At 44.6% G+C, this 27,422-nt stretch overlaps 1 protein-coding gene across 4 annotated transcripts in view; it reads left to right on the forward strand.

Moving 5' to 3' along the window:
- The window catches only part of LOC127004779 (uncharacterized), a 356,605-nt gene that overhangs the window by 229,524 nt on the left and 99,659 nt on the right, over positions 1-27,422 (forward strand). For all 4 annotated transcript variants that reach the window (XM_050872895.1, XM_050872885.1, XM_050872905.1 and 1 more), the window contains exon 6: positions 26,927-27,091. In XM_050872895.1, coding sequence (XP_050728852.1) covers positions 26,927-27,091 — 165 coding nt within the window. The remainder of the gene's footprint in view (positions 1-26,926; positions 27,092-27,422) is intronic.

Below are 27,422 nucleotides of genomic sequence, written 5' to 3' on the forward strand. Positions count from 1 at the left end.
GGGAAGAGTTAGAAAGCAAGGGTTTGACATTTTCTATTAATGAAAGAATTTTGGTTAGTCGGAGAATAGATTTGGCACGATTTCGGGCAGAAATGTAAAGTTCATAATTAGCATTAGTTTGAAGGCTCTGGTACCTTTTGTGAGCTACCTCTCTATCACTGACAGCACGAGAACAAGCGTAATTAAACCAAGGCTTTTTAGCGTGAGGAGTAGAGAAAGAACGAGGAATGTATGCCTCCATTCCAGAGACAATCACCTCTGTGATGCGCTGAGCACACACAGAGGGGTCTCTATCCTGGAAGCAATAATCATTCCACGGGAAATCGGAAAAGTACATCCTCAGGTCGTCCCACCGAGCTGAAGCAAAATGCCAGAAGCATCGCCTCTTCGGTGGGTCCAGAGGGTGTACAGGAGCGATAGGACAGGATGCAGAAATAAGATTGTGATCGGAGGAGCCCAACGGAGAGAACAGTTTGACAGAATAAGCAGAAGGGTTTGAGGTAAGGAAGAGGTCTAGAATGTTGGGCCGATCTCCAAGACGGTCGGGAATACGTGTAGGGTGCTGGACCAACTGCTCTAGGTCGTTGAGGATAGCAAAGTTGTAGGCTTGTTCACCAGGATGGTCAGTGAAAGAGGATAAAAGCCAAAGCTGGTGGTGAACATTGAAATCTCCTAGGATGGAGATTTCAGCAAAGGGAGAGTGGGTGTGCTCCACTTTAGAATTCAAATATTCAAAGAATTTTACATAGTTGGTAGAGTTAGGTGAGAGATAAACAGCACAGATATATTTAGTAATAAAATGACAATGAAGTCTTAGCCAGATGGTGGAAAATTCAGAAGAGTCAAGGTTGTGGGCACGAGAGCAAGTGATGTCGTTGCGCACGTAGGCGCAACATCCAGCTTTGGATTGAAATTTAGGATAGAGATAGTAGGAGGGAACAGAGTAGAGATTGCTGTCAGTAGCCTCAGAAACCTGTGTTTCGGTAAGGAAGAGAAGGTGAGGTTTAGAGGAGGAGAGATGATGTTCCACAGAATGAAAATTAGAGCGAAGACCGCGAATGTTGCAGAAATTGAGAAGAAAGAGGTTCGAGGAGTTATCAAGACACCTCTCGGGTCGGCAGCCAGAAAGGGAGTCCTCCCTGGGAATTGTATGTGCGCCATTTTGAAATTTTAATTTTGGGAAAAGATGTATATGTTGTGTGAATGTAGTGTGGTGTGGATAAAGAGAGGATCTGTCTTTAGAGAGCATGCTGAACTACTCTCCGCTGTTGGTGAGACAATAGGGAAACGGTTAGTGAGGACATGGGAAGGGTCTTTGGAGGGCTTCAGCTCCCTTCTCACCTCCCACATATACCTCACCGGGAGTGGCTTGCGCCCGTTCGGTAGGTGTCTTCCTACCTACTCCTACAGTTGATATTTTGAGTTAAGGATAGACCGAGGATGTTTAGTGTTGAGGAAGGTGATAGCTGAGTGTTGTCAAAGAATAGGGGATAGTTGTTTGGAAGATTGTGTCGAGTGGATAGGTGGAGAAACTGTGTTTTTGAGGCGTTGAAGGACACCAAGTTCTTGCCCTAATCGGAAATAATAGTAAGGTCTGAGGCTAAGCGTTCTGTTGCCTCCAGCCTGGAATCGTTTAGTTCCTGTTGGGTGGGTCTTCTATTAAAATAAGTTGAGTAATACAGAATAGAGTCATCGGCGTATAAATGGATAGGACAGTTTGTTTTGGATGGATCATCAATGAACAACAGAAAGAGAGTGGGAGATAGGACAGAACCCTGCGGGACACCACTGTTAATAGGTTTAGGGGAAGAACAGTGACCGTCTACCACAGCAGAAATAGAACGGTCAGAAAGGAAACTGGAGATAAAGGTACAGAGAGAAGGATAGAAACCGTTAGAGGGTAGTTTGGAAAGCAAAGATTTATGCTAGACCTTATCAAAGACTTTTGATATGTCCAGCGCAATAGCAAAGGTTTCACCGAAACGGCTAAGAGAGGATGACCAAGAGTCAGTTAGAAAGGCAAGGAGATCACACGTAGAACGCCCCTTGCGGAACCCATACTGGCGATCAAATAGGTCAGAAGTGGAAAGGTGCTTTTGAATCTTCCGGTTGAGGATTGATTCAAAAGTTTTAGATAGACAAGAAAGTCAAGCTATAGGTTGGTAGCTTGAGGGACTGGAACGGTCACCCTTCTTAGGCACAGGCTGTATGAAGGCATACTTTCAGCAGGAAGGAAAGGTAGATGTTGACAGGCAGAGGCGAAAGAGTTTGACCAGGCAGAGTGACAGCACGGAGGCACAGTTTTTAAGGACAATAGGAGGCACTCCATCAGGTCCATAAGCCTTCTGAGAGTTGAGGCCAGAGAGGGCATAAAAAACATCATTCTCAAGAATCTAAATAGCAGGCATAAAGGAGTCAGAGGGGGGATGAGTAGGAGGAATATGCTCAGAATCGTCCAGAGTGGAGTTTTTAGAGAAAGTTTGAGAGAAGAGTTCAGCCTTAGAGATAGATGAGACGGCGGTGTTGCCATCAGGAGTAAGGAGAGGAGGGAAAAATGAAGAAGTGAAGTTGGAGATGTTTTTGACTAGATGCCAGAAGTCCCGGGAAGAATTAGAAAAAGCAAGGTTTTGGCCTATTTCTATTAATGAATGAGTTTTTGTTAAGTCGGAGAATAGAATTTGCACGATTCCGGCCAGAAATGTAAAGAAATGTTAGCGTGAGTTCGAAGGCTCTGGTACCTTTTGTGAGCTGCCTCTCTATCTTTGACAGCACGAGAACCAGTGTGATTAAACCAAGGCTTTTTAGCATGAGGAGTAGAGAAAGTACGGGGAATGTATGCCTCCATTCCAGAGACAATCACCTCTGTGATGCGCTGGGCACACACAGAGGGGTCTCGCTCCAGGAAACAATAATCATTCCACGGGAAATCGGAAAAGTACATCCTCAGGTCGTCCCACCGAGCTGAAGCAAAATGCCAGAAGCATCGCCTCTTCGGATAGGACAGGATACAGAAATAAGGTTGTGATCGGAGGAGCCCAACGGAGAGAACAGTTTGACAGAGTAAGCAGAAGGGTTAGAGGTAAGGAAGAGGTCTAGTATGTTTGGCCAGTCTCCAAGACGGTCGGGAATACGTGTAGGGTGCTATACCAACTGCTCTAGGTCATTGAGGAGAGCAAAGTTGTAGGCTTGTTCACCAGGCTGGGCAGTGAAAGAGGATGAAAACCAAAGCTGGTGGTGAACATTGAAATCTCCTAGGATGGAGATTTCAGCGAAGGGAGAGGTGGTCAAGATGTGCTCCACTTTAGAGTTCAAGTAGTCAAAGAATTTTACATAGTTGTTAGAGTTAGGTGATAGATAAACAGCACAGATGTATTTAGTAATAGAATGACAATGAAGTCTTAGCCAGATGGTGGAAAATTCAGAAGAGTCAAGGTCGTGGGCACGAGGGCAAGTGATGTCGTTGCGCACGTAGACGCAACATCCAGCTTTGGATTGAAATTTAGGATAGAGATAGTAGGAGGGAACAGAGTAGAGGTTGCTGTCAGTAGCCTCAGAAACCTGTGTTTCGGTGAGGAAAAGAAGGTGAGGTTTAGAGGAGAGATGGTGTTCCACAGAATGAAAATTAGAACGAAGACCTCGAATGTTGCAGAAATTGATAAGAAAGTGGTTCGAAAAGTTATAAAGTCACATCTCAGGTCGGCAGCCAGAAGGGGAGTCCTCCCTGGGGGAATTTGTGGTCCCCCCCCCAGGCAGGGGGGACTCCGAGGCATGATTATGGTTTGCCATTTTGAATTTTGAATTTTGGGAAAAGGTGTGTATGTTGTGTGAATGTAGTGTGGTGTGGATAGAGAGGATCTGTCTGTAGAGAGCATGCTGAACTACTCTCCGGTGTTGATGAGACAATAGGAATCACTTAGTGAGGACATGGGAAGGGTTTTTGGAGGGCATCAGCACCCTCCTCACTTCCCATATATACCTCACCGGGAGTGGTTTGCGCCCGTTCGGTAGGTGTCTTCTTATCTACTCCAGCAGCTTCATCTGACTCCTCAGCATCGCACAGTAACTCTCGAACTCACTTATTCACACCCTCCCTCACTAATTCAACAGCTCGTGTCTCACCTATACACTGTCCTTCACTAAACGAATCAGCGTCACTTACCCACCCAATCCCTGACTCCATCTCCACGAGTCTGTTAGGTGCTCAGTTATGTTCTCTTATTTAGTTGTCGTGTTCTCTCTCTCCCACTCACTCTTCACGTGTTGACTGATTAACCTTTTCACTCTCACGACAGTCCATTCTCTCTCTCTCTCTCTCTCTCTCTCTCTCTCTCTCTCTCTCTCTCTCTCTCTCTCTCTCTCTCTCTCTCTCTCTCTCTCTCTCTCTCTCTCTCTCTCTCTCTCTCTCTCTCTCTCTCTCTCAGCTAATTAAATCATCAAAAAGCTTATTAAGTGTCTTGAATACACTCATACATTACACTATTCCCACGACCACTATTTCGATAATGTCTCCTTCATATATTTCTTGCTCTAATAGAATGAAGATATGCAGAATCACAAAGCCCTCCATGAATAACGTATACCAGCGCAATGTATGTACAGATAATTAAGAGTTATTGATATTGCTAATTGAGTGAAAATAATTAAGCTTCAATTTATGGGCAATTTGTTAAACGCTACAAACTCGGAATCACATTAGGAAGATTTTTTTTTTCTTTATAATGATTGTCTATATATGCAGCCATTGGTGAAGCCGCTTATGCAAGGTGAGAAATTGAGTGTTTTCATATCGTAAACCAAAGCGTGGAATTGCAAGTACTACGCGGAAAGTCACAAATAGGGGATCACGGGAGGAGGCGTATACTTTATCAAGGGCTGTCGATACCGGGGGTTATCGCTGACGACACTCGCAGAACTATAGTACATCAGGCCGCTCTGAATGTATCCGAAACTTCACCTTTGATCTGATGGTTATGGATTCCTTTCTGTCTCTGTTTGTCTGACTGTCTCCGTGCCTGTTTTACTTTTTTCTGAGATAGAGGGAGTACAGAAAGAGTAATAGAAATAGAGAGAGAGAGAGAAAGAAAATCGAGAAGCCGAGAGAAAGAAAGAAAGCGAAACGGTGAGTGAGTGAATGAGAGTGAGTGCGGGCGTGCGTGCGGGCGTGCGTGCTGCCTTGGAGTCGGGAGTCCAACTCTGTCTTCCACGAGGCGGGAGGGTTACAAGGCGTTCATTGATCCCCTTCCCTCAAGCACACTCGTGACCACTGAACCACTAATCGTCCCCGTGGCTACCAGGGTGGCGGAGGCGCGACGACACTGCTCCACGCTGCTTTGTACTCCACGCAGGGTCTCCAGACTAAAATGGGATATGTGTCTCCTCTGGGACTGGTAGCGGTGTGGCCGGGCAGACGTGTTGGAATTGTATGTAGCATGTGCGTAGATTGTCGGTTGGCTCTCGGTGAAGAAACTAGGATCGGGCATTGAGACATGACATTTGAATAGCTGTTATTTAATAAATTTTAAGCTCAGACAGGAAGAGCGATCTTAATTAAGTGTGCTCTCGCGCAGCTTAAACATATTTCTTCCTTCGTTTGGCCAGTAAATAGGTATCAAGGAGAACCTCAAAATGGAGCATGGTAATTGGGCTGTCTTAGTCATATTCTCTTTTCGCAGAAAAATGATAATTGATTTGAACACTTGTACCACGAACACCGGTCCTTTGTTTCATTTTACCTCAGAAATATCCGTGTCCAAGGCTAGTGGCAAGTATCCATGCAGACTAAAGGTCTTAAACTCAGAGACATTGAGAACACTTCATTTTGCTGGACTGCCTGCGATTAATCTGGTATTTGTTCGCAGTATTCTTGGGCGCCTTGGCGGTCTAGAATATCACGTAGAAAAAGTAGATTCTAACCGTCGCCGAGGTACATGATAAAACTCGATGTTCTCCGTTAATCATGTCAAAATATTCAATCAAATAAATACATAAACACGAAAACCTGTCTCACTTTATTTTCATGTAAGTAGTTTAGGGCTGTAAAGTGTTTTCATAGAATCTTTAACGGAGGGAAATGTAATAATGACTTTATACAGATACTTAGAGTCCTTCATTGATAAAGTCTTGGGAGGGAAATGAAATGCACCAGTCTCCGCAAAAAATGCCTTCATTTACTTATTTGTTGCTTAGCTGGTTTTCAAAGCTGCAGTTGCATTTTAATGAATTCGTTTTCCCTCTCATTCTGGACTGGTATATTTTCTAACAGAAGCGTTCAGGGACCCTGTGCCCATTTATCTACCTGTCTGCAGAATAGAGAAATATGCCGGGCAAACTGCTATGTATAGTCTTTCATGCCTCGAACTGCATTTCCTTAAAGTAGATACGGTGATCCAACTCTCGCATTGTCTATCGTATTGTGGCTTACCACCCAGCCATGCCTAGCGGCTCTGGGGCTGTGTGTGCGAAGGACTAGCTGTACCAGACTACCCAGAATGTGTTCCTCTTGAGCAGACAGGTGGAGGAACGGCTACAGGGACCGTAAAAGTTTGAAGGTTAACTGAACTGACTTGTATTTCAGGCACACAAGAAATGTGAATTCAATTAATGGCAAAGTGAAAAGTATTAGTTAAAAGAAAAAAAGGGTTTTTACTATACATATCAGAAAAATATTAATGCGTGTTTCATATAAATATAAAAAAGTAGCTCTTAAAACTATCTTCACTGATAGCATTTAGTTGTTGGAAGATCGTGACAACATTCCATTGTGGCTCTTTTGAATGTTCCAGTCGTAAAAAATATACAAGGCTGACAGAAAAAAAAACCCAATAAGATCTAAGTTTCAGAGAGAAAGACAGACAGTGCACATCTACCTTAACCAAAATATGTCGATGAAGTTATTAAATGACCAAGCAATAATTAGATCCAATTCATTTGCCTACAAGCTCGTCCTATAACGAACACCAACTTTCACGTTTTACCCAGAATGTTACCATCCGGTTAAAGGACCATATAGTTGAAAAGTTATATATATATATATAAATATATATATATATATATATATATATATATATATATATATATATATATATATATATATATATATATATTTCACCTATATTGTCCCTTAAACCGGATGGTAGCATTAGATTTGTTAATTAGTTCCTTTGACCTTAAAACTATGTGGAAAGGGACCTATTTATAAAAAATGTTGAACATATATAGGTATCTATCTATCTACCTGACTGTCTATCAATCTGTCTATCCATCTATCTATCTAGCAAGCTACCTAGCTATCTCGATATGATTTTTTGTGTGTGGTAGGGGCAGGCCTGTCTGGATGAATAACTCAGCGCACTCAACCCTACTTCCTGAATAGTCCTTCTCTCCATTGGACGCGCCAAACCTTGAAGACGGGTTGGCACGCCCTTAACCTTAACCATCCCACATGTTTGCCGTGTGTGGCGTTTAGGTAAGGCTGGGAGATAGAGTTCTGGAGGTTGAGCGATGTCGTAGTCCTGTGCTGCGGCTAGCAACACACCTATTCGGTCCCCTATTTCGGCCAAGGTGGAGGTATCAATCGGCTAGTCTGCATGACCATAAGCCAAGCTGTCATCACTGTGCCAGGTGGTGGCTGCGTAACTCCTGCTACCCCTGGGGCTGTTGAGCTTATCGACCCAACGATCAGCCTCCCCTCGTAGGACCCCATGTTGGGAGGGGCATAGGAGAGTAAACTTTTAGGACATGTTCATGGCATTCAGTACTCTTGGGGTACCACTGCCCCGTCAAACACACCCACCCCCTTGTCTTGGGGATCGCCAGGGTGGTGCAGACGAGACACAAGCTCGTTGAGCCAGGCCCGAGGTTAACCCTCGGCGGGCTCTCCGCGTGGGTGCCTGGGACATCCTGAGCCTCTCGGAGGATCAGCGACTACACCATCTGTCAGCTGAATTCAGGCGATTGAGAGTGGACATACGGGTATCAGAGACAAGGACACCTGGCAATGGAGAGATCATTAGGGGAGACTATACCAACTACTGGAGAGGCCAGAACGATGGTGCCCGTCTCGAAGGAGTAGCTATAACCATTTATAGCCGACTGAAGTCTTTTTGTCGTTGAGGTTACTCCGGTTGATGAACGTATAATATTGGAGAAGTTGAATCACACGTTGGGCTCCATATCTCTTATTGCAGTTTACGCCCCTACAAGATGTATGAACTAGAGGAGAAAGAGATGTTCTACGTAAAACTCGACTCTTTAGTTGACTGGTGCCCCCCACGCGACACACTCATTGTCTTGGGAGACATCAGTGCATATACGGATCCAGGGTCCAAGGTCTAAGAGTGGAATTCCCTAGATGAATACACTGGAAAATATAGAGGAGAGTCGTGCTGCCAGGCTGGCTGAGGACTTGAAGCAATACAAGACTGTCACGAAGGACTAGAACCCTTCTGAGGAGGGATAAGGGCAGCTCTGCGTCAGCGGACTCGGTGAGGATGTCGAGGGTTGTCTGAATGCAAACGATCTTAGACGTGCCTTCCGAACTTTGAAGAAGCTCCCCTCTAAATCCACATCTCAGACGAGTACTGTCCGAATGGCTGATGGGCAGATAGTATTAGATGCGGAAGGGTACCGAATTTGTTGGGCCAAGTACTTTGGGCAGTTATACACGACATAGCCCCGAAGCGGACAGCTCCCTCTAACTGGGCTGCAGATGGCGGCTGCTGATCCACAAATAGATGAAACTCCACCCTGTCTTGCGGAGGTGAGAGAGGCTGTGAGGAAGTTGACAGTAAAAAAGGCAGCTGGGATCTGTAATATCAGTGCAGAGATGTTGATAGCCGGGGATGAATCCGTGATCCATTGGTTGCATGCAGTGCTGTCTGCTGTGTGAGTGCTCGGCGCCATTCTTATTGACTGGAAGAGGGGGTTGGTTTTCCTTATCCGGAATGGGAAAGGGAACTGACATTACTACAACAATTACAGTGATATTACACTGTTCAATATGCCGGGCAAGGTGCTGGCTCATCTACTGCTGATGCGAATTCGATCTCATCTGCTAAAGCTTCATAGGTCTGAGCAATCCGGGTTTACTCCCGGCAAGTCAAGAGTTGGCCGGATCCTAACTACCATTACGCGTAATTGTGGAACGCCGAAGCGAGTTTTGACAGGGGCTACTCGCGGTCTATGTCAATCTCTACAAGTCATTTGACTCAGTGCACAGTGAGGCGTTCTTGGACATTTTGCAGATCCTTGGATTCCTGCAAGGTTTATTAACCTGAAGACTGACCATTACTCTGGGACTGAGAGTGTTGAGAAGTGTGTCGGGAGAGTTTCCGGCTTCTTCCCTGTTAATTCAGGAGTAAGGTCGGGGTGTGTTCTTGCTCGATCACTTTACAACACTTGCATGGACTGGATAACAGGTAAAGTTGTTGATCAAAGTCTTTGCGGAGTATTTTTTTTACGACATCAAGGTCACTGATCTTGTTTTTGCTGACGATGATGTACTTTTCGCGGAATTGCTTGAGGTCCTGTTGATGGCTCTCGAAGTGCTGCATGAGGATGCGAAACCTCTGACTGAAGGTCTCCAAGGACAAAATCAAGGGCCACGCATTTGGAGGTTTGCTTGATGACACTGTTCAGTCTGTTCGTGCATGTGGTGAGGATGTTGAGGTCACCAAAATTTCGCATACCTTTGTAGCGCAGTACTTAACAGTGGTGGGTCTTACCAGGAAGTCACTTGAAGAATTGGCATGGCCAAGAGTATATGGCGTTATCGATATCTTTGCTGGCCGACAAAGATTCCAATCTTTAAGTTGCTTGTGCTCTCTGTCTGTGAGGTATGGACGCTGAATAGTGACTTGGAGAGGCATGTCGATACCTTTGGTAACAAGTGCCATCACAGGATTATGGGGTATCGTTGGAATGACTTCGTGTTGAACCAGCGACTACTCTGGGAAACTGTTACCATCTTAGTTCGTGAATGCCAACTCCGGCTATATGAACACGTGACACGCCTCCCGGTCATCGATCCATCTCAAAGGGTTGTTTCTATACGAGAAAATCCTGAATGGAAAAGACCAAGGGGACGCCCATGTAAATCACGGATGGGGCAAGTCAATCGATCCTGACAAAACCTTGAAATGAAAAGGGCAACTGAGTGGAGAGGGGAAGGGAGGAAGGGCGGGGAGGAGGAGGTGGAGACGGCGAGTGAGTGAAGCGACGCGCCCCCGGAGTATTCTCCCAGTCAACAGTAAGTAGTGTGACGGTTTTGGACTGCTTTTATATGCGATTTCCGCGGCAAGTTTTACGAACACACACACACACACACACACACACACACACACACACACAGATCGACTAATGAGCCTTCTTCTTATTGGGAGGGTAGGGCTTCTTGATGGTGATGATGAGTCCAGCGCGTAATAAGGCCGCGGGTGAATAATTACACACATATACACACCTCTCCGATAGCTCAGTGATTAAGGCTCTGCGCTGCCAGGATTCGCGACCTGGTTGGCGGAGGTTGGGGCCCCACTCAGGCCGGGATTTTTTCGCTGGCAAGGAGTGGTTACTGCCCCGCCTTTAGCAAGGGGGATAAGGTTTGTGGTGTGTGGAGGTCCTGGCAGTATCCAGAGATCGGTTATAATGAGCCTTGCTCTAATCGAGAGGGTACTTGCTGGCGATCACAAATCCAGCTCGTGATCAGGCCGTGGTGAATTACACACACACAGTCAATTGCACACACAGGCTATTTTTATCATATTTTGGCCTTTATCTGCTGCTGCTGCTGCTGCTGCTATTTTCATGTAAATGTCAACAGTGTATGAATGGCAGCCCCAATCGATGGCTGGCGACGCACATCTGAACAGCCTCGCCGTCAATGGGCCGCACAGCCTCACTCCGCCTCTTTACGGGTTACTCAGCCGTTCGATCACAGACAAAAAATTAGTTTTTTTTGTGAAGACATGAAGGCTTATTGATACTAAACGTGACATTATATAACGCCCCATTCAGCGATGGAACGCAAATTAATGTCACGCTTAGTATTAGAAAGCCTTCCCATCCCCACAAAAAATTGTACGTTTTGCTTATGGCTAGATGAAACTGTTCTGTGCCTCTGTAGCTGTGCGGCGCAGTGGTGAAGGAAAAGCGTCGGGGTGCTTGTTAAGCCTTCCCTGCATTAATGATGTCATTTACAGTGATTTACTATAAGTATGTCGATGTTTAAGTTACTACTACTACTACTACTACTACCACTTGTGCTAATTTTATTTTCAAATCATCATCATCATCATCATCATCATCATCATCATCATCATAAGGTTGACAATCTTAAAATCAACAGACATTTAAGTTTTCGTAAGGTGTCTATTTTTAGCTGACCTATTTTAATCCACTTGACGTGCATAAAAAAAAGCATAGAGAAGTAGCTAAATGAAAGCCCTTTTGAATTAAGGAGAATACAGTTATGTAAAAAGTGATATCGTCGCCAGGTGAACCTCGTGCCTCTTGTACGTGTTGCCGTCTGGTCTGTGTGTTGGAGGACCTGAAAGTTACCTGTTTTTTTTGTTCTTGTTCTTAGTAAAGGACACAGTTCAAGGGCACACACACACACACACACACACAGAGAGAGAGAGAGAGAGAGAGAGAGAGAGAGAGAGAAAAACAGCCCCGTAAGTTCCGTTCCTGTAAAAACAAAATGAGAAAGGGTAGTTGCAAAGGATATGAGATGACAAAGCGATATTGACTGGTACGCCTATTCTAGTGGTGGTGGTGATGGTGGTGGTGGAGGCAATTTTCATGATGTTGATAATAGGCTAATTGTAATTTGGTAAAGTTTATTAATGTGATTGTGAAGAATGTGCTCGCTGATGTAGTTATTTATTTGGTCTGGCATGCCACTGAATAACCCATACAATGAAACACAAAGATATAGGGAGGCTTCAAGAGGCAGGTCGGTCTACACACTGCAGCTCCTGAAGGCCAGTCACTCACCGTTTAGTCTACTCATTCGCATAAAACTTCATTCGCATTTACACCATGGAATTCAACAGCTCTTCTGGTTTCCTTCACCCCCATACAAGTGTTTCCTTAGGTTGGTACCCGCACAGTTTTCGCGACGAGTTCTTGGTTCAGGTAATGCAATCACAAATCCACAAGATCCCCATAATTGCCATTTTCTGAATCCTTTATAACTTTTATGGCACAAATAAAAGTCCATATTATATTTTTACAGATTCTAAGGAAAGATTTCACGATGATTTGGATGATTCTTACTGGAAAATACTCAGATTATGATTAAGGTTTTCATGTGAATGGATATGATTAAAATGTAATGTTGGTTGGACTTCGTTTCGAGTATCATGATATTCCAAACAGTTTCGCCTCTGATCGATATAGTTTGTTTTACCTTCTACATATTATCTCGGTCGGTCCGGCAGTGCTCTTCCTCCATAGCGTTTGGTGCCTCAAGAACAAATATTAATTACTTTCTTGTTTTGTATTGTACTGAAAATATAAAAAAATGTAGTAATCTTAAAGTACATCACGAGGCACTTCAGGCAGTTTACCGTTGTTCTTCCTTACCCGGCCGTTTCTTTAGCATCGGCTCCAGCAATATCACTATACCAGACCCTGTCCCCTATGCCCTTTATATGGACCCCTTTTACGCTCTGGTATATAAGTAATAGTATGGTGCCAAATAGGTTAATGAAAAAGTAATTGGAACTGAAGTATTTGGAATTCAACGAAGACCAATACGATGTCGGAGCTACGTTTGGTTTTAGAATTGCTGATAATTGTAATCTCTGAATGAAGGAGCGGCTTGGAATACTTCCCTGAGAATGTTTGTTGTTCGTCCTCGTACATCCAGCGGAGAGAGGAGGAGATGGAAGGCTATTTCTCTCTCCTCACATTGATTATGGAAATTCAATCTTTTCCTCCTGTTTTCTCCTCCTGCCAGCCACTCGCCACCCGCCTTTCTTTCTCCTTGTCTTCCATGGAGCCGTCATTTTTCTACATTTCCTTAATTATGTTTTTCCTGCCTTATTTTCCTCCTTATTTTATCCTCGTTTTTCCTGTCTTATTTTCTTTCTTCCCTCCTCCTTTTCCTTATTTCCCTGCCTTCTTTCTCTCTTCCTTCCTTCCTGTCTTCCTTCTTTCCTTCCTTCCTTTCTTCCTTCCTTTTCCCATCTTCTCTGCCTTCTTTCCTCCCTTTCTTCCTCCTTTTTTCCGACTATTTTTTCCTTTTTTTCCAGTTTTCTTATTTTTTCCATTCGCTCCTCCTTCCATTCTTCCTCCATTCCATTCTTCCTACCTCCCTTCCTTTTATCTTTCTTCCTTCCTTCGCTCCTTCCTTTCTTTTTTTTCCACAACAAAGGAGACGGCTCAAGGGCAACAAAAAGGGTGTAGAAAAGCCCACTACTCACCGCTCCCACAACAGACAGTTAGCAAGTTCAGAAGAGCAATCAGCGTGAAAATATCGATAGAAGATAGAAAGAGAGGCAACATGGCGGCGGAATTTAAGATGTAGAAGACTATCAGTAAGAGGAGAGCTGATGAGACGAAGAGCTTTAGACTCCACTCTGTCCAATAAAGCTGTGTGAGTGGAGCCCTCCCCCCTTCCTTCCCTCCATCCCTCTTTCCTTCCTTCCTTCCTTCCTTCCTTCTTTCCTTCCTTCCTTTCTTAGTTTCTCATATTACCTGCCTTTCTTGCTTCCTTTATTCCTCTCTTCCTCCTTTCATTTATATTTTTTTCAATTCCATTATTTTTCTTCCATTCGTTCTTCCTTTCTTCCTTCCTCTCTTCCTGTATATCCTTCTTCCTTCTCTCTGTCCCCTTATCTTCCCATATTCCTTCGTACCTTCCTTCCTTCCTTCCTTCCTTCTTCCTTTTCTCCTTCCATTTCGTATATATTTTAATCCTTTTTTTTCTTGTTTTCTCCATATTTTTTTCTTCGTTGCTCACTTGCCTCCTTCCTTCTTTCTTTCCCTTCTTCCTTCCTTTCCTCCTCACTTCCTTCTTTGATTCCTTCCTTGTCTCCTACTTTCCTTATATCCTTTCTTCTCTCCTTTTTCTCTATTTTTCTTTCTGCCTTCTCTTTGTTCCTTCTGTCCGTTATTCCTCAAATTCTCCTTGCCTGTTGTTGTTTTATCATTTCCTTCTTTTTTTTTCCTTCTTTACTCGCCTTCCATATTTTTCCTATTTTTCTTCTATTTTCGTTTGTTCAATTCTTTCTTCCGCCCTTTTTGTATATCCTTCTTCAGTTCCATTACACTCTCATCTGACGTTTTTCCTGTCAGCGTATTTTTTTTTTCGCTTCACGCTTGTCTTTTTTTTAGCTTTAATCCATATAGTTTCATTCGGCCTCCTGTTTCTTTTCCTCCTAATATTTTATCGCAGTTGATTTGATTATTTCTGTCTGTCTGTCTGTCTGTCTGTCTGTATGTATGTATGTATGTCTCTCTCTCTCTCTCTCTCTCTCTCTCTCTCTCTCTCTCTCTCTCTCTCTCTCTCTCTCTCTCTCTCTCTCTCTCTCTCTCTCTCTCTCTCTCTCTCTCTCTCTCTCTCTCTCTCTCTCTCTCTCTCATCCCTTCCCGTTTTTTGCCCGCAAGAAAGATTGGGAAGTCCACCAGGATCGCCCAACTTTCTTAAATGACCAGAATCATCTTGAGCGTTCACTCTTACGGCGAAACAACAAACTTAAAGAGACTTCGAGAAACTATTATCATCGTTGAAAAAGTTACGCTATTCCTTCGTTCCCATAAGTCGAATCGAGGGGGTGGCGGCAGAGTGGGTCAGAGCGGCTGTGGAAGTGATGAGGGGTGAGGGAGGTCTTAACCCGTCCGCTGCGATTGGCATGGATTTCGCCTTCACTGGTAGCCTAGTAACATATGCTCCCAGGTCTTTCTGTGCCTCTGTGATGGGTAGTGGAGTGTTTCCCATGTGGTATTGGTATGCTGGATTTCCCCTCCCAAGATGCATGACCTCACATTTTTCTTCACTAAATTGGAGCAGCCACTTTTTGTTCCACTGTTGTAGCTTGGTGATGTCTTCTTGTAGGAAATCCGCATCCAATGGGTTAACCCGCCAGACGCCAAAAAGGGTATCCGATCTGAAGCCTCAAGCCTCTGCCCCAGAAAGCGTCAACCCCAGACAGGAAGGAGGCCACGAAAAGGAGATTGAATTGAGGAATTGTTTCAAAAGGACATTAAACCGTTAGGAAAGTCAATACTGCACCTAAGAGTAAAATGCTCAGTATGTTATTCAGTATTAACCAATAGATTGAGTGGAATGATAAAGCCGTACCATGTCCTGGGGCTCACCAAAAAGTTAAAGCATGTCAAAGATAAATGATGAATACTGTTTGCATTATTGAAATCATGCGAACACGTTCTTCACATGAAATAATGGGGCAATGTTTTCCATCGCCATGTAATTCGGTGTGAGTGGAGCAAGAGCAGAATATTCATACAGCTCCATTATTGTCGTTTTTACATATAAGGAGGCAGCTCAAGGGCAAACAACGCACACAAACAGCTCACGAAGTATTTCTCCCACAAAAAAGACTAGAGCGAGGTGAGAGTGTGAACCCGAAAAGATGGAACTAATTTACCTTTAACTGAGGGCTTGTACGAGGCAGCAAAGCATATCATTCAGAAGATCTCGAGTGGGGAACCGGCAGGAAATTGTGCCCAAAAATAATAAATATAAATAGTGCGTGTGTTATATTCGGATTCGTCCTTAACTAGGGCTTATACTACCTTGCAAATATATAATTAAAAACCCTAGAGCTAGTGACCTCGCGAGAAGCATTGACGATAAAAATAACAAAATTATGGAATCGCCTTTAGTGTGCGTTCGAGCGTGGTGGGTTATGTCGACGCGCATTTTGAGTTTAATACGCTTTATACTATCCTAAAAATAGCTCTTAAACGCTCTCTCTTAAAAGGGTTTCCAGTTTCCGGTGTGAGTTGTCCGAACCATTCCCGATAAAATCTAATACAAACTGACTGAATGAAGGGTGGCGGCGATCATCAAAATACAATTTTGGCTCATATGACAAACGACACGTTTTCTCTGGAATATGCTGTATAAATCTTTCTTATTTATGTATAGGCTCGCTAGCACCCATATGAAATTATGAAACTGTAGGAATAAACTCCGCTCGCTCCTTTTTCTCAGCAGATATTATTAAATCTGGGACGATAGCTGGACCCAGACGAACTAAGAGAATTGTGGAGCAAAGCGGTGATCTGCGGATGGTCTTAAATCTCAATCTCGCACGGGCTTCGCCTCTTCGGTAAGAAAACCTGATATTCGTGCTAAGCTTTGAGCAGTAAGTAGAGGGCTTTTTTTTCATATTGTTTTTTTTACGCCCTTGCACTGTCTCCTCTGCTGTAAAAAAAAAAAAAAAAAAGCTGACAGATACAAGAGTGTTTGTGGAGGCGGCTGTACACTAGTAATATCATCATACACATCAACATCAGTAATCATAATAAATACTCGTGCAATTACGGTCTCTAGGCAAAAATCAGTTTACTCAGTACTTGTTTTTACATATTTCGTTTCTTTTCTTTATAGTTTCCTTCTCTGTTTTCTCCGTTTGTTGATAATATTCAATACTTTACAGCCTGTTTTTTATTTTCCTCTCACTTGTCCTGTGTCCTTTTTTTTCATATTCTTCCTCTTCCTCCTTCTTGACCTTGGCCCTGCTCTTGTCCTTGTCTTTATCCACCTCCTCCTCCTCCTCCTCCTCCTCCTCTTCCTCCTCCTCTCTCTCTCTCTCCTCTCTCTCTCTCTCTCTCTCTCTCTCTCTCTCTCTCTCTCTCTCTCTCTCTCTCTCTCTCTCTCTCTCTCTCTCTCTCTCTCTCTCTCTCTCTCTCTCTCTCTCTCTCTCTCTCTCTCTCTCTCTCTCTCTCTCTCTCCCTCTCTCTCTCTCTCTCTCTCTCTCTCTCTCTCTCTCTCTCTCTCTCTCTCTCTCTCTCTCTCTCTCTCTCTCTCTCTCTCTCTCTCTCTCTCTCTCTCTCTCTCCGTTGCCCTCTCCTTTTTCTCTTTCTCCTTCTCCTCCTCCTCCTCCTCTCCTCCCTTATCTAATACCGGCGGCAAAGACTTACAGGATAGACTCGGTCGCTAAAGCAGGAAGCCTCGCTGTAAACCAAAAGACAGCCCGCTATCTCTTCTTCGATGTTCCTTTTCCTTCTCCTCCTCCTCCTGCTTTTATTATGCCTCTTATATTCCGTTATTCTTTATTTTCCCTTCCTACTTTTCTTTTTCGTTCTTCTTTATCTTCTTCTTCCTCTTCTTCCTTCTTGTCCTTCGCTCTTCTTCTTCCTCCTCTTCCTTCTTGTCCCCTCCTCCTCTTAGATCCACCTCCTCCTCCTCCTCTTATATCATCCTAAAGGGGTTATATCTTCGTCAAAGTAGATATTAAATTTGGACGACACACACACACACACACACACACACACACACACACACACATTCTCTTAAACAGATAGTCACGTGATTTTTTTTTTCCTCTTTCCTTTTATTATTTACTGTCTGTTTTGCTTTATTTTGTCTTGCTCTTTTTCTTTTTCTTTTTTACTTTCCCTCATTTCCTTTGTATTTTTTTCCATTATTTCTTTTAGTTTCCTTTTTTTGATTCGTTTTTTTCTTTTTTTTCTTTGGGATTTCGCTTTTTTTTTCTTTCCTTACAATTCACTTACCTTTTCTCACAGTCTCCCTCGTTTCTTCTAATTTTATCTTCGTTTTCTTCCTATTTTTTTTCCTATTTTTTTTAATCTTTTATATCTTGTTTACTCTTCTTGCTTCCATCCTTTCTTTATTTACTGCTCTCGCTCTTTAATATATTTCTTCCTTCCTCCCATTCTTCTTTCTTTTATCGCACTTTTCCTTCGTCTATCTTTACCTCTGCTTCGGGTACTGTCCCTTCTTTCCTTTATTTCATGTCTACCGTAAAAGTCATCTCCTTCAATAATTTTTCTCTATATCTTAATTTCCCCAGATTTTTATGCATTTCTCCCTTTTCTTTCAACCTTCCTTTATATTATTAATTCATTTTCTCTCTTCATCGTTCGTTATTTACTCTTTTCTTCCGCCATATCTTCCTTTTGGGCAACTTCATTTTCCCTTAATCGCTTCCTTTCTTTCTAGATTATATTTTACAAACATTTTCACCTTTTTCTTCATCCTTTCCTTCCTTCCCAAATTACTTCTATTGTACCATTTTATTCGTCATCTTTTCCTTCCTTTCCAATTTTTTTTTAACTAACCTTGCATTGTTTTCTTCATCCCTTCTTTCTTTTTCTATATCATTATCAACTTTCTTTATTGTTTCCTTTCCATATTATTTTTTAAGAAACTTGTCATATTTCTCTTCATCGCTTTTACTCTCCGTATTTTCACTAACATTTTCCTCTTTTTCCTCATCGCCTCCTTCCTTTCCCGATGACTCTTACTAACCTTGTCACCTTTTTCTTTATCGTTTCCTTTCTTTCCACATAATTAAGTTTCCCTCCTTCCTTTCCTTGTTCTATTCCTGTTCCTTACATACCCTTCCTCATCCCTTCCTTCATTATTTCCATCTTGCTTTCTTTTCTTCCATAGTCTTTTTTTTTCCTTCTTGACCTGAAATTTTATTTCGTTTCTTTGCGCACTGTTTCCTCTTTTTTCCATTCTTTTTCTGTTCCATGTTGTCCCTCGCTCTCTTCTTCTTCCTCCTCTTCCTTCTTGTCCCTTCCTCCTCCTCCTCCTCCTTTCATTATTAATATCCGGAACTCGTATTTTTGCTTGTTTTCAATTTTACTTCTGTCTTTATTTCATCGTTTCTCTTTTTTTTAATTTGTCGTCATATGCTTTTGTTTTTCTGTGATTTCTCGAGCGTCTTTTTATTAAATTCTGATAAAATTGGATTTCTTTTCCACTTGACTTCCGGCGCCGTCATTTTCCTCCTCCATTCCTTCTTCCTTTCTTTCTTACCTCTTTTCTTCCTCTTCCTAGAACACTTACTCTCTTCTGCCTTCCCTCCCTCCTTCCGTATCATCCTCCCTTAGTCATATTCCTCCTCTTTCTTCCTTCATTTTCTCCTTCGGTTTATTCTCCTCTTCGTCATCATCATCCTTTTCCTGTCTTTCTCACTTCGTCTTTTTTTTCCATCTTTTATTCTTCCCTGGACTTTTTCGCTATCCACTTTTCTTCATCTTCTTTGCTCTCCATATTTATCCCACCTTCTCATATTCTTTCTCCTTCTTTCTCCTTCCGACATTATGATATTCCCCTCCTCCTCCCGCCTCCCTGTCTCCTTCCATCCTTCACCGCCCGTCTTTATTCACCCTTGCCACCTTTCCTTTTTCATTATGCATATTTTTCCTAGGCTCTCTCCCTTCTTCCTTCAACCTTCTTCCGATACAGTTCCCTTCTTCTTTCTCAGTCTCTCTCCTATCTTCGTTCTCTAATCCACTTCCCTTTTCCTCCCTCTTCATCTCCGTTCTTTTCCCCTTCATTTTTTCGTTCCTTCCTTTCTTCCAACCTTCTTGCCTACTTATCTTTTTTCCTTGCTTTCTTTCTTTCTTTCTTCCCTTTTTTCCTTCCTTCCTTCTTTGGCCTCTTGCAGACTCCTTACGTTCTTATGTTCTTATGTTCTCTCTTCCTGCCGTCCTTCCTTCCTTCCTCCTTCTTTCCTTCCTTCCTTTCTTCCTTCCTTCCTTTCTTCCCTCCTTCCTTCCCTTTTTCCTTCCTTCCTGCCTTCCTTTTCTTCTTTCCTTCCTACTTTCCTTTCTTCCTTTTTTCCTTCCTCCCTCTTTCCTTCCTTCCTTTCTTCCTTTCTGCCTTTTCTTTTTTCCTTCCTACCTTCATTTCTTCCTTCCTTTCTTCCTCTTTTCTCCCTTTTTTCCTTCCTACCTTCCTTTCTTCCTTCCTTTCTTCCTTCGTTTCTTCCCTCCTTTCTTCCTTCCCTCCCTTCCTCCCTTCTTTCCTTCATTCATTCCTTCATTTATTCAAACCTGTATACCCACCTTCTCCCTCTCCATCTTCCTGCCTTCCTTCTTTCCCTATTCCTCCCTCGCATAACGATTCTGCCACGAAGCTCCTTTATTTATTATCCTGGCCGTTCCCTCCTTCTACTTCTTCTCCACCTTCATTCACTTCTTCTTTCCTTCCGTCTCTTACCTCCCTTCCTCTAACCTTCTTTCTTTTCTTCCATAACGCAAACTCACCCTGCGTTGTTGTATATACTTCTGCCTGGTTCTCTCGCTGTCTCTCTTTGCTTCCTTTCGTGGTACTTCTACTCCTTTCTTTCTTCCTACGTCATTTCTTGTTTTTTCCCGCACAGAACGCAAATCCACCCTGATTCGTTACAAATACCTCGCTCTAGCTCTCTCGCGCTCTCCCTTTACTTCCTTTCAGCCCTCCTTCACTCCTTCCTTCCTTCCTCCCTCTGTTCTTCCTTCTTCCTTCCCAGCTTCGTTGTATATACCTCCCTATCTCTCTCGCTCCCTCTCTCTTAGCTTCCTTTCAGCCCTCCTTCCTTTCTTCCTTCCTCGTTACATATACTTCTCTCAGGCTCTCTTGCTCTCTCCCTTTACTTCCTTGCACTCCTTTATTCTTTCCTTCCATCCGTTGTTCCGCCCTTCCTCCTCGTCCCCGCCGCAGCGCAAGTGCCTGCTGTTGACGGCCCGTTACGAACAGCTCCTGTACGTGATGTTGGCGTCGGCCCAACACCGCCCGAATGTCACCCCCTCACCCTCCCCTCTAACACCCACCCCTTCTCCTCCCTCCTTTCACCCCTTCGCCAGCACCACATCTCCCCGTTATCACCCCCTCCCTTCTTTCTTCGAGCAGCCCTCACCCCTCTTTCATTTTAGACTCACAAATCCCTTTATCAATGTCACCCCCTCACCTCCCCCCTTTCCCTCCCCCTTTCACCCCTTCGCCAGCACCACATCTCCCCTTTATCACCCTCCCTTCTTTCTTCGAGCAGCCCTCACCCCTCTTTCATTTTAGACTCACAAATCCCTTTATCAATGTCACCCCCTCACCCCCTCTTTCCCTCCCCCTTCACCCCTTCACCAGCACCCCATCTCCCCGTAATCACCCCCCCCTTCTTTCTTCGAGCAGCCCTCACCCCTCTTTCATCTTAGACTCACAAATCCCTTTATCATTGTCACCCCTCACCCCCTTTCCTCCCCTTTCACCCCTTCACCAGCACCACATCTCCCCGTTATCACCCCCCCTTTTTTCTTCGAGCAGCCCTCACCCCTCTTTCATTTTAGACTCACAAATCCCTTTATCAATGTCACCCCTCACCTCCCCTTTCCCTCCCCTTTCACCCCTTCACTAGCACCACATCTCCCCGTTATCACCCCCTCCCTCTTTCTTCGAGCAGCCCCGACCCCTTCACACCCTCCAGCATTTTAGACTCACAAAACTTCCTCTCCCATACTCCGTGCTGCCCCCCCTCCCCCCCTCACCATGACCTTCCTTATCAACCCCTTCTTTCTCTCCTCCTTCGAGCGGTCACTACCCCTACCTCCCCCCCACACCACCACCACCAACATGGCTTCCCATATGAATCTCCTCTTCCTTATCCTCCTCTCCCCATTTTTTTTAGGTGCTCCTTATAGCGCCGGTAGGCTTTCTTGAGGGGCCTCCTAAACAAATCCAGCCCGTTAGTGGCGCAGCGAAATTTGTTTATAGTGGCTGCCGTGATATTTGGCTCCCGCTTGGCCCATGCTGACCCCATGCTGGCCATGCTGCTTCTCTTGACCGGAGTCGCAGAAGTTAGGTTTGATTGAAGATCCAGGAAGCATGTGGGTAATCTTCCGCCACTCGGCCATGGTTGAAAACTGTCAGCGTGCATCGGCCATCCTTCCTCTCCCTCCGAACAATCATATCTAGCCCCCATCCCCCTTCCCATGACTTACTTCTCTTACCAACCCCCAACCTCCTTCTCATCTAACCCGACTTTTAACCTTCGCCAGCACCACTAAACAACATATCAACCTCCTACTCCTTTAACGTTTTCCCCACCCTGTGTTCCCCCTCCACCCCCACCTCGCCTTATCACTCCTCTCCCTCGCCAAACGCCTCTCCCCATGCCTTTCCTCTTTCGCCTCAACACCTCCCTTCCTTGTCTTATCACCCCTCTCCCTCACCAAATCCCCCTCCATGCCTTTCCTCTCTTGCCTCGCCAACCACCTTTCTCTATGTCTGTCTCCTTTCTCCCTTCACCACGCTTCGCCAACTCCTCCTCCCCTCGTCTTATCGCCTCTCTCCCTCGCCATACCCTTCGCTTTACCTCTTCTCTCCCCTCTCTTCCCTCGCCACGCCTCACCACCTCCTACCCCTCCTCTTCCCCTCCTCCATTCCGACAGCCAGCCCTTCCTTCCCTTCCTCTCCCACACGCACTTAGTTATCTTCTTCCTCTCCTCCCCTTGCCTCTGTGTCTCCCCCTCTCATTCATGTATCTTGTCACCGTGTTCCTCATTTTCCTTCTCCTCAGCCCTTGTCGTGTCATTCCCTCCCCTTCCGCATCCTTATTATTCCCTCCCATCACCTCCTCCTCCGTCACCCTCGCGTCCCCTTCTTCCATATCCATGCCAGAACGCCCCTACACGCGAGAGAGAGAGAGAGAGAGAGAGAGAGAGAGAGAGAGAGAGAGAGAGAGAGAGAGAGAGATTGGTGGGGGGTGGAGGAGGAGAGAAGGGATTCTGTTACTAATGCTAATCCCTAAACTAAATGATTGGTTTTAATTGGTCTACAGGAGGAGGAAGAGGAGGAGGTGGAGTTGAAGGAGAAGTAGAAGTTGAAGGAGGAGGAGTTGGAGATGAAGAAGAGGAAGCAGAGATAAAGGAGAAAAAAAAGAGGAGGAGGAGGAGGAGGAGGAGATGAAGAAGGAGGAGGCAGAGATAAAGGAGAAAAAAGAGGAGTAGGAGTTAGGAAGAGATGAAGAAGGTAGAGATGAAGGAGGAGGAGGAGGAGAAAATAGAGATGAATAAGGAGGAACCAGAGATAAAGGAAGAAGAGGAAGAGGAGGAGAGGAAGAAGGAGGAGAAGGAGGAGGAAGACTAGGTAGATATGAAGGGTGAATTAGAGATGAAGAAGGGGGAGGCATAGATAAGGAAAGAGTGATAGGAGGAAGAGGCGGAGGACGAGGAAGAAGGTAAAGAAGAAGGAAAGGAGAGGATATATGCATCGTGGGTTGGTTACTATCGGGCCGGTGAGGTTCTTGGCTTGCTGTTGTGGTGGCCGGGTTATGGAGAGGCTCGCTTGTTACTTCTATTGCACCGGGGATCGAGAGAGAGAGAGAGAGCGTGCGTGCGTGCGTGCGTGCGTGCGTGCGTGCGTGCGTGCGTGTGTGCTTGCGTGCGCGCGCGAGTGCGAGTGTGTGTGTGCGTGTGTGTGTGTGACAGAGAGAGAGAGAGAGAGAGAGAGAGAGAGAGAGAGAGAGAGAGAGAGAGAGAGATTGTGATTGTGATTATGGATATGCCTCGATCCCATTGGAGGCAGCACCAAAGCACCTATACAGCCAGGACCACACGCCTGTGGAACATGTTCACGGCAGCCACACCTCAAGTGGAGAGCATGAACACGCAGCAGGTGAAGCTGGCTGCTCACAGGTGGCGTGAGGGACACCCGAGTGCGCTAGTGGTACAAATGTAGAGACGAACTGACACTAGTACAAATTGTTTTTACATGTTTTTCATTTTTGTATTTTGTATTCTGTATTTGTGTATGCTTGTATGTGTTTGCAACTGTCGACAATTAATTTTGTCCCATACACAGGCTCTTCAAATAGTTATATCTAAAAAGTGTAATTTTGAGCCTCCTTTTTGTACAGAAATATGTTTAAATAAAAATAAGAGAGAGAGAGAGAGAGAGAGAGAGACGGAATGTATTGTTGCGTCATTGTGTTGTGTTGGCGGCAGTCGGGAAGGAGGAGGGAGAGGAGGAGGAGGAAGAAGAGGAGGAGGAGGAGGAGGACCAAGAGGGGGAGAAAGGAGAAAGGGTCGGATATTGTTCTTTATTCAGTGAGAGGGGACGGATGCTGACGAAAGAAAAAAAGTAATATATAGATTCTGCCTAAGCCTCCTTTGTTCTTTCCTCTAAATGTTTTCCTTCCGTCCCGTGGTGAATGCGGGGACGTTCGCCGTACTTTATTCTAATTGGCAATATTCCTTTAGGCTCCTCCGTGTGTCTCGTGGGCGTACGGGGGTTGTTATTCTTCGTCTAGGTTAGTGAAACACCTCTGCTGCTTTTGTGTTGCTCTGTCTCTTGTTCCGGGTTCTTCGTAGGGAGAGGCCGTACAGACTAAGGGCCAGTTTCACAGTTCCCCATGATGGGTTAGTAAGCTCCCAAACCAATACCAGAGCCTTCGAAGTTTCCTCGTATAGTGTCTGGTGTTTATATTTAAGTTCACAAATTTGATGAAACTATACGGGAAAAGTCTTGTGTATTTAGTGTGGCATCGAAGACCTCACCATTTTGGATTGTATGGGATTCTATAGTTTGGTTCGACCTGTTACGAAGACACTGTGTTGGACTGTGACATCGGCTCTAGATATTATGAAAAGCGAGATGGGAAAAGCATAATCCTTCCTGCTTTGTCTGTCGTCGTTAATGAAATATCGCTTCATCTTTACTTCGTATGTGTTTCTCTATCTCTTGGTCAGAGGTCTTCACAGGCAAAGGTCATGCAGACTAAACACTATCGAAAGCAAGAGAGGAAAAGCGTCGTCCTCTCTGCTCTCTCTGTCGTCGTTAGGGAAACATCACTTCGTCGTCGCTTCGTCTCTCTTGGTGTCTGGGTTCTTCACAGCCAAGGTTATGGAGACTCAATATTATCAAAAGCGAAAGAGGAAAACCGTAGTCCTCCCTGGTTTGGCGGGCTTCGTTAGTGAAACATCGCTTCGTCTTCGCCTCGTCTGTGTCTCTCCTATCTCTTGATCCGAGTTCTTCACAGACAAAGGTCGTGCAGACAAAATATTTTCAAAATCGAAAGAGGAAAATCATAATCCTTCCTGCTTTGTCGGTATTGGTTCGTAACCCGTCGCTTCGTTTTCGCTACGTCTGTCTCTGTGGTGTCTGGGGTCATCACAGTCAGAGGCCATGCAGACTAAATATTATCGAAAGCGAAAGACGAAAAGCGTAGTCCTTCCTGGTTTGTCTCTCTTCATTATGTAGTGAAAAATCGCTTCGTCTTCGCTGCGTCTGAGTTGGTTGTTCCATTTCGTGTTCTGGGTTCTTCACAGGCAAAGGCCATGCAAACCAAATAATTCAAAAAGCAGAGGAAAAGTGTCGTCCTTCCTGGTTTGTCCCTCTTCATTATGTAGTGAAACATCGCTTCGTCTTCGCTGCGTCTGAGTTGGTTGTTCCATTTCGTGTTCTGGGTTCTTCACAGGCAAAGGCCACGCAGACCAAATAATTTAAAAAGCAGAGGAGGAAAAACGTCGTCCTTCCTTGTTTGTCTCTCTTCGTTATGTAGTGAAACATCGCTTCGTCTTCGCTGCGTCTGAGTTGGTTGTCCTATCTCGTGTTCTGGGTTCTTCACAGGCAAAGGCCATGCAGACCAAATAATTTGAAAAACAGAGGAAGAAAAGCGTCGTCCTTCTCGGTTTTTCTGTCTTCATTAGTGGAACATCGCCTCGTCTTCGCCTCGTCTGTCTTTTGGTTCGGGTTCTTCACAACACAGGCCATACAGACTATTTATATTTTTTTTGAAAGCGAAAGAGAAGAGCGTAGTTCTCCCTGCTATGTCTTTCTTCCTACCCAATTTTTCTTTTGTTACTGATATGTTTTTGTATCATGTGAAACTTTTATTGATAACTAAATTTATCCACCGTTACCTATCAGCCGTAGATTTGTTTAACGGAAAAGAAAATGCTGTATGGAAATTAGATGTGTCGAGTAAAGAGATAGGGAGTACATTAATTACGATAATGCTGTGTGTGTGTACGTGTGTGTGTGTGTGTGTGTGTGTGTGTGTGTGTGTGTGTTCTCGTTATATCACCGTAATTAGACACAATTTAACCTCTTCCCTTTAATTGTCGTTTTCTGTCCGGTCTCTGTAATTGCCGGTCTTTGTTGTCTTGTGTTTGTCTCTTCTCTCCGTTCGTCCGTCAGTGTGTGCGTGCGTGTCTGTGTTAATATGTCTGCTTGTCTGTCTATCTCTCTCCTTCCGTCAGTCAGAGTGTGTGCGTGTCGGTGTCAGTTTGCCTGTCTCTACCTTTCGGCGTGTATGTGTTTGCCTGCCTGTCTGTCTGGCCGTATATCTCTCGGTCCGTCTGTTTATCTATCTATCACACACACACACACGCACACGCACACACACACACACACACACACACACACACACACACACACACACACACACACACACACCTCTACTTATTCACCTGTTTAATCACGCTTGGCATTCTAATCGTACCTTCCTGTTATTGCATGTACGTAATAATCCAAAGCCGAGACCGAGCATTTTCGTTAAAGGAGAGCGACTTCGCCTGACTAAATCGTTGCTCCATGTACGTAGCATCACACAAGTCGTATTCAGCACTGGTCGCAAAAGAGATAGATAGCAATAACTGACAATAATAAATGATAGTAAACTTAAAACTAGTAATACTGTAAAGAATAATCACAACAATAACAACACAATATTTCGAGTAACCGACAAAACATAACTCAAGCAACTCTTAGAGTCGTATTATGAAACATTTCGTCGCCCAAGAACACATATTTGACAAGGTTTTCGTAGGAGTAGACGGCATTTCCAGGAGTAGTTTTTTGACCCCGGTAGTAGTTTGACCCTTCTTCTGTACCATTAACCTGAAGAAACACGCATTAGAACCCGATTGACCTCCTCTTTGACCTTTAGAAATACCTGATGTGAGAAGCGAAAGTGTCTTATAATATCAACCTTACTCTTTCCAGCTCCTGAAGTCCGCGGAGGAGGTAACGCTGACGGTGGCGACGACGAGTCAGCTCCCGGCGACGGTGGTGGTGGCACAGACCTACTCCTGGGTCACCGCCGACGGCCGCGCCACCTCCCCGCCGCCTGAGTACAACCCGCGCCTCCACCACCACCAGGTCTCGACGGTAGGTGTGCTGGGCCGGCCATGTACCTTTGAAGCTCTAGTGGTGACTGTCTCTTTGGAAGTACTGATGGAGCTTTTTATTGGTTTCCTTTGATAACGACGGGAATGTTATACGGTATCTGTCTGCCTGTCTGTCTGTCTCTCTTTTCTGTATCTACCTTTACTGTGTGTGTGTCTGTCTGCGTGTCTGTGTCCCCTCTCTCTCTCTCTCTCTCTCTCTCTCTCTCTCTCTCTCAAGCAAACTTATGTTTTTGGTACGTATTTGGTCAGGCATTTTGTGTGTGTGTGACTGTAACTTGTAACTTAACACGCCCACTTGAAATGAAATGGAA

This window comes from Eriocheir sinensis, chromosome 3 (genome assembly GCF_024679095.1).
Source record: "Eriocheir sinensis breed Jianghai 21 chromosome 3, ASM2467909v1, whole genome shotgun sequence".
In the NCBI taxonomy this organism is placed as follows: domain Eukaryota; kingdom Metazoa; phylum Arthropoda; class Malacostraca; order Decapoda; family Varunidae; genus Eriocheir; species Eriocheir sinensis.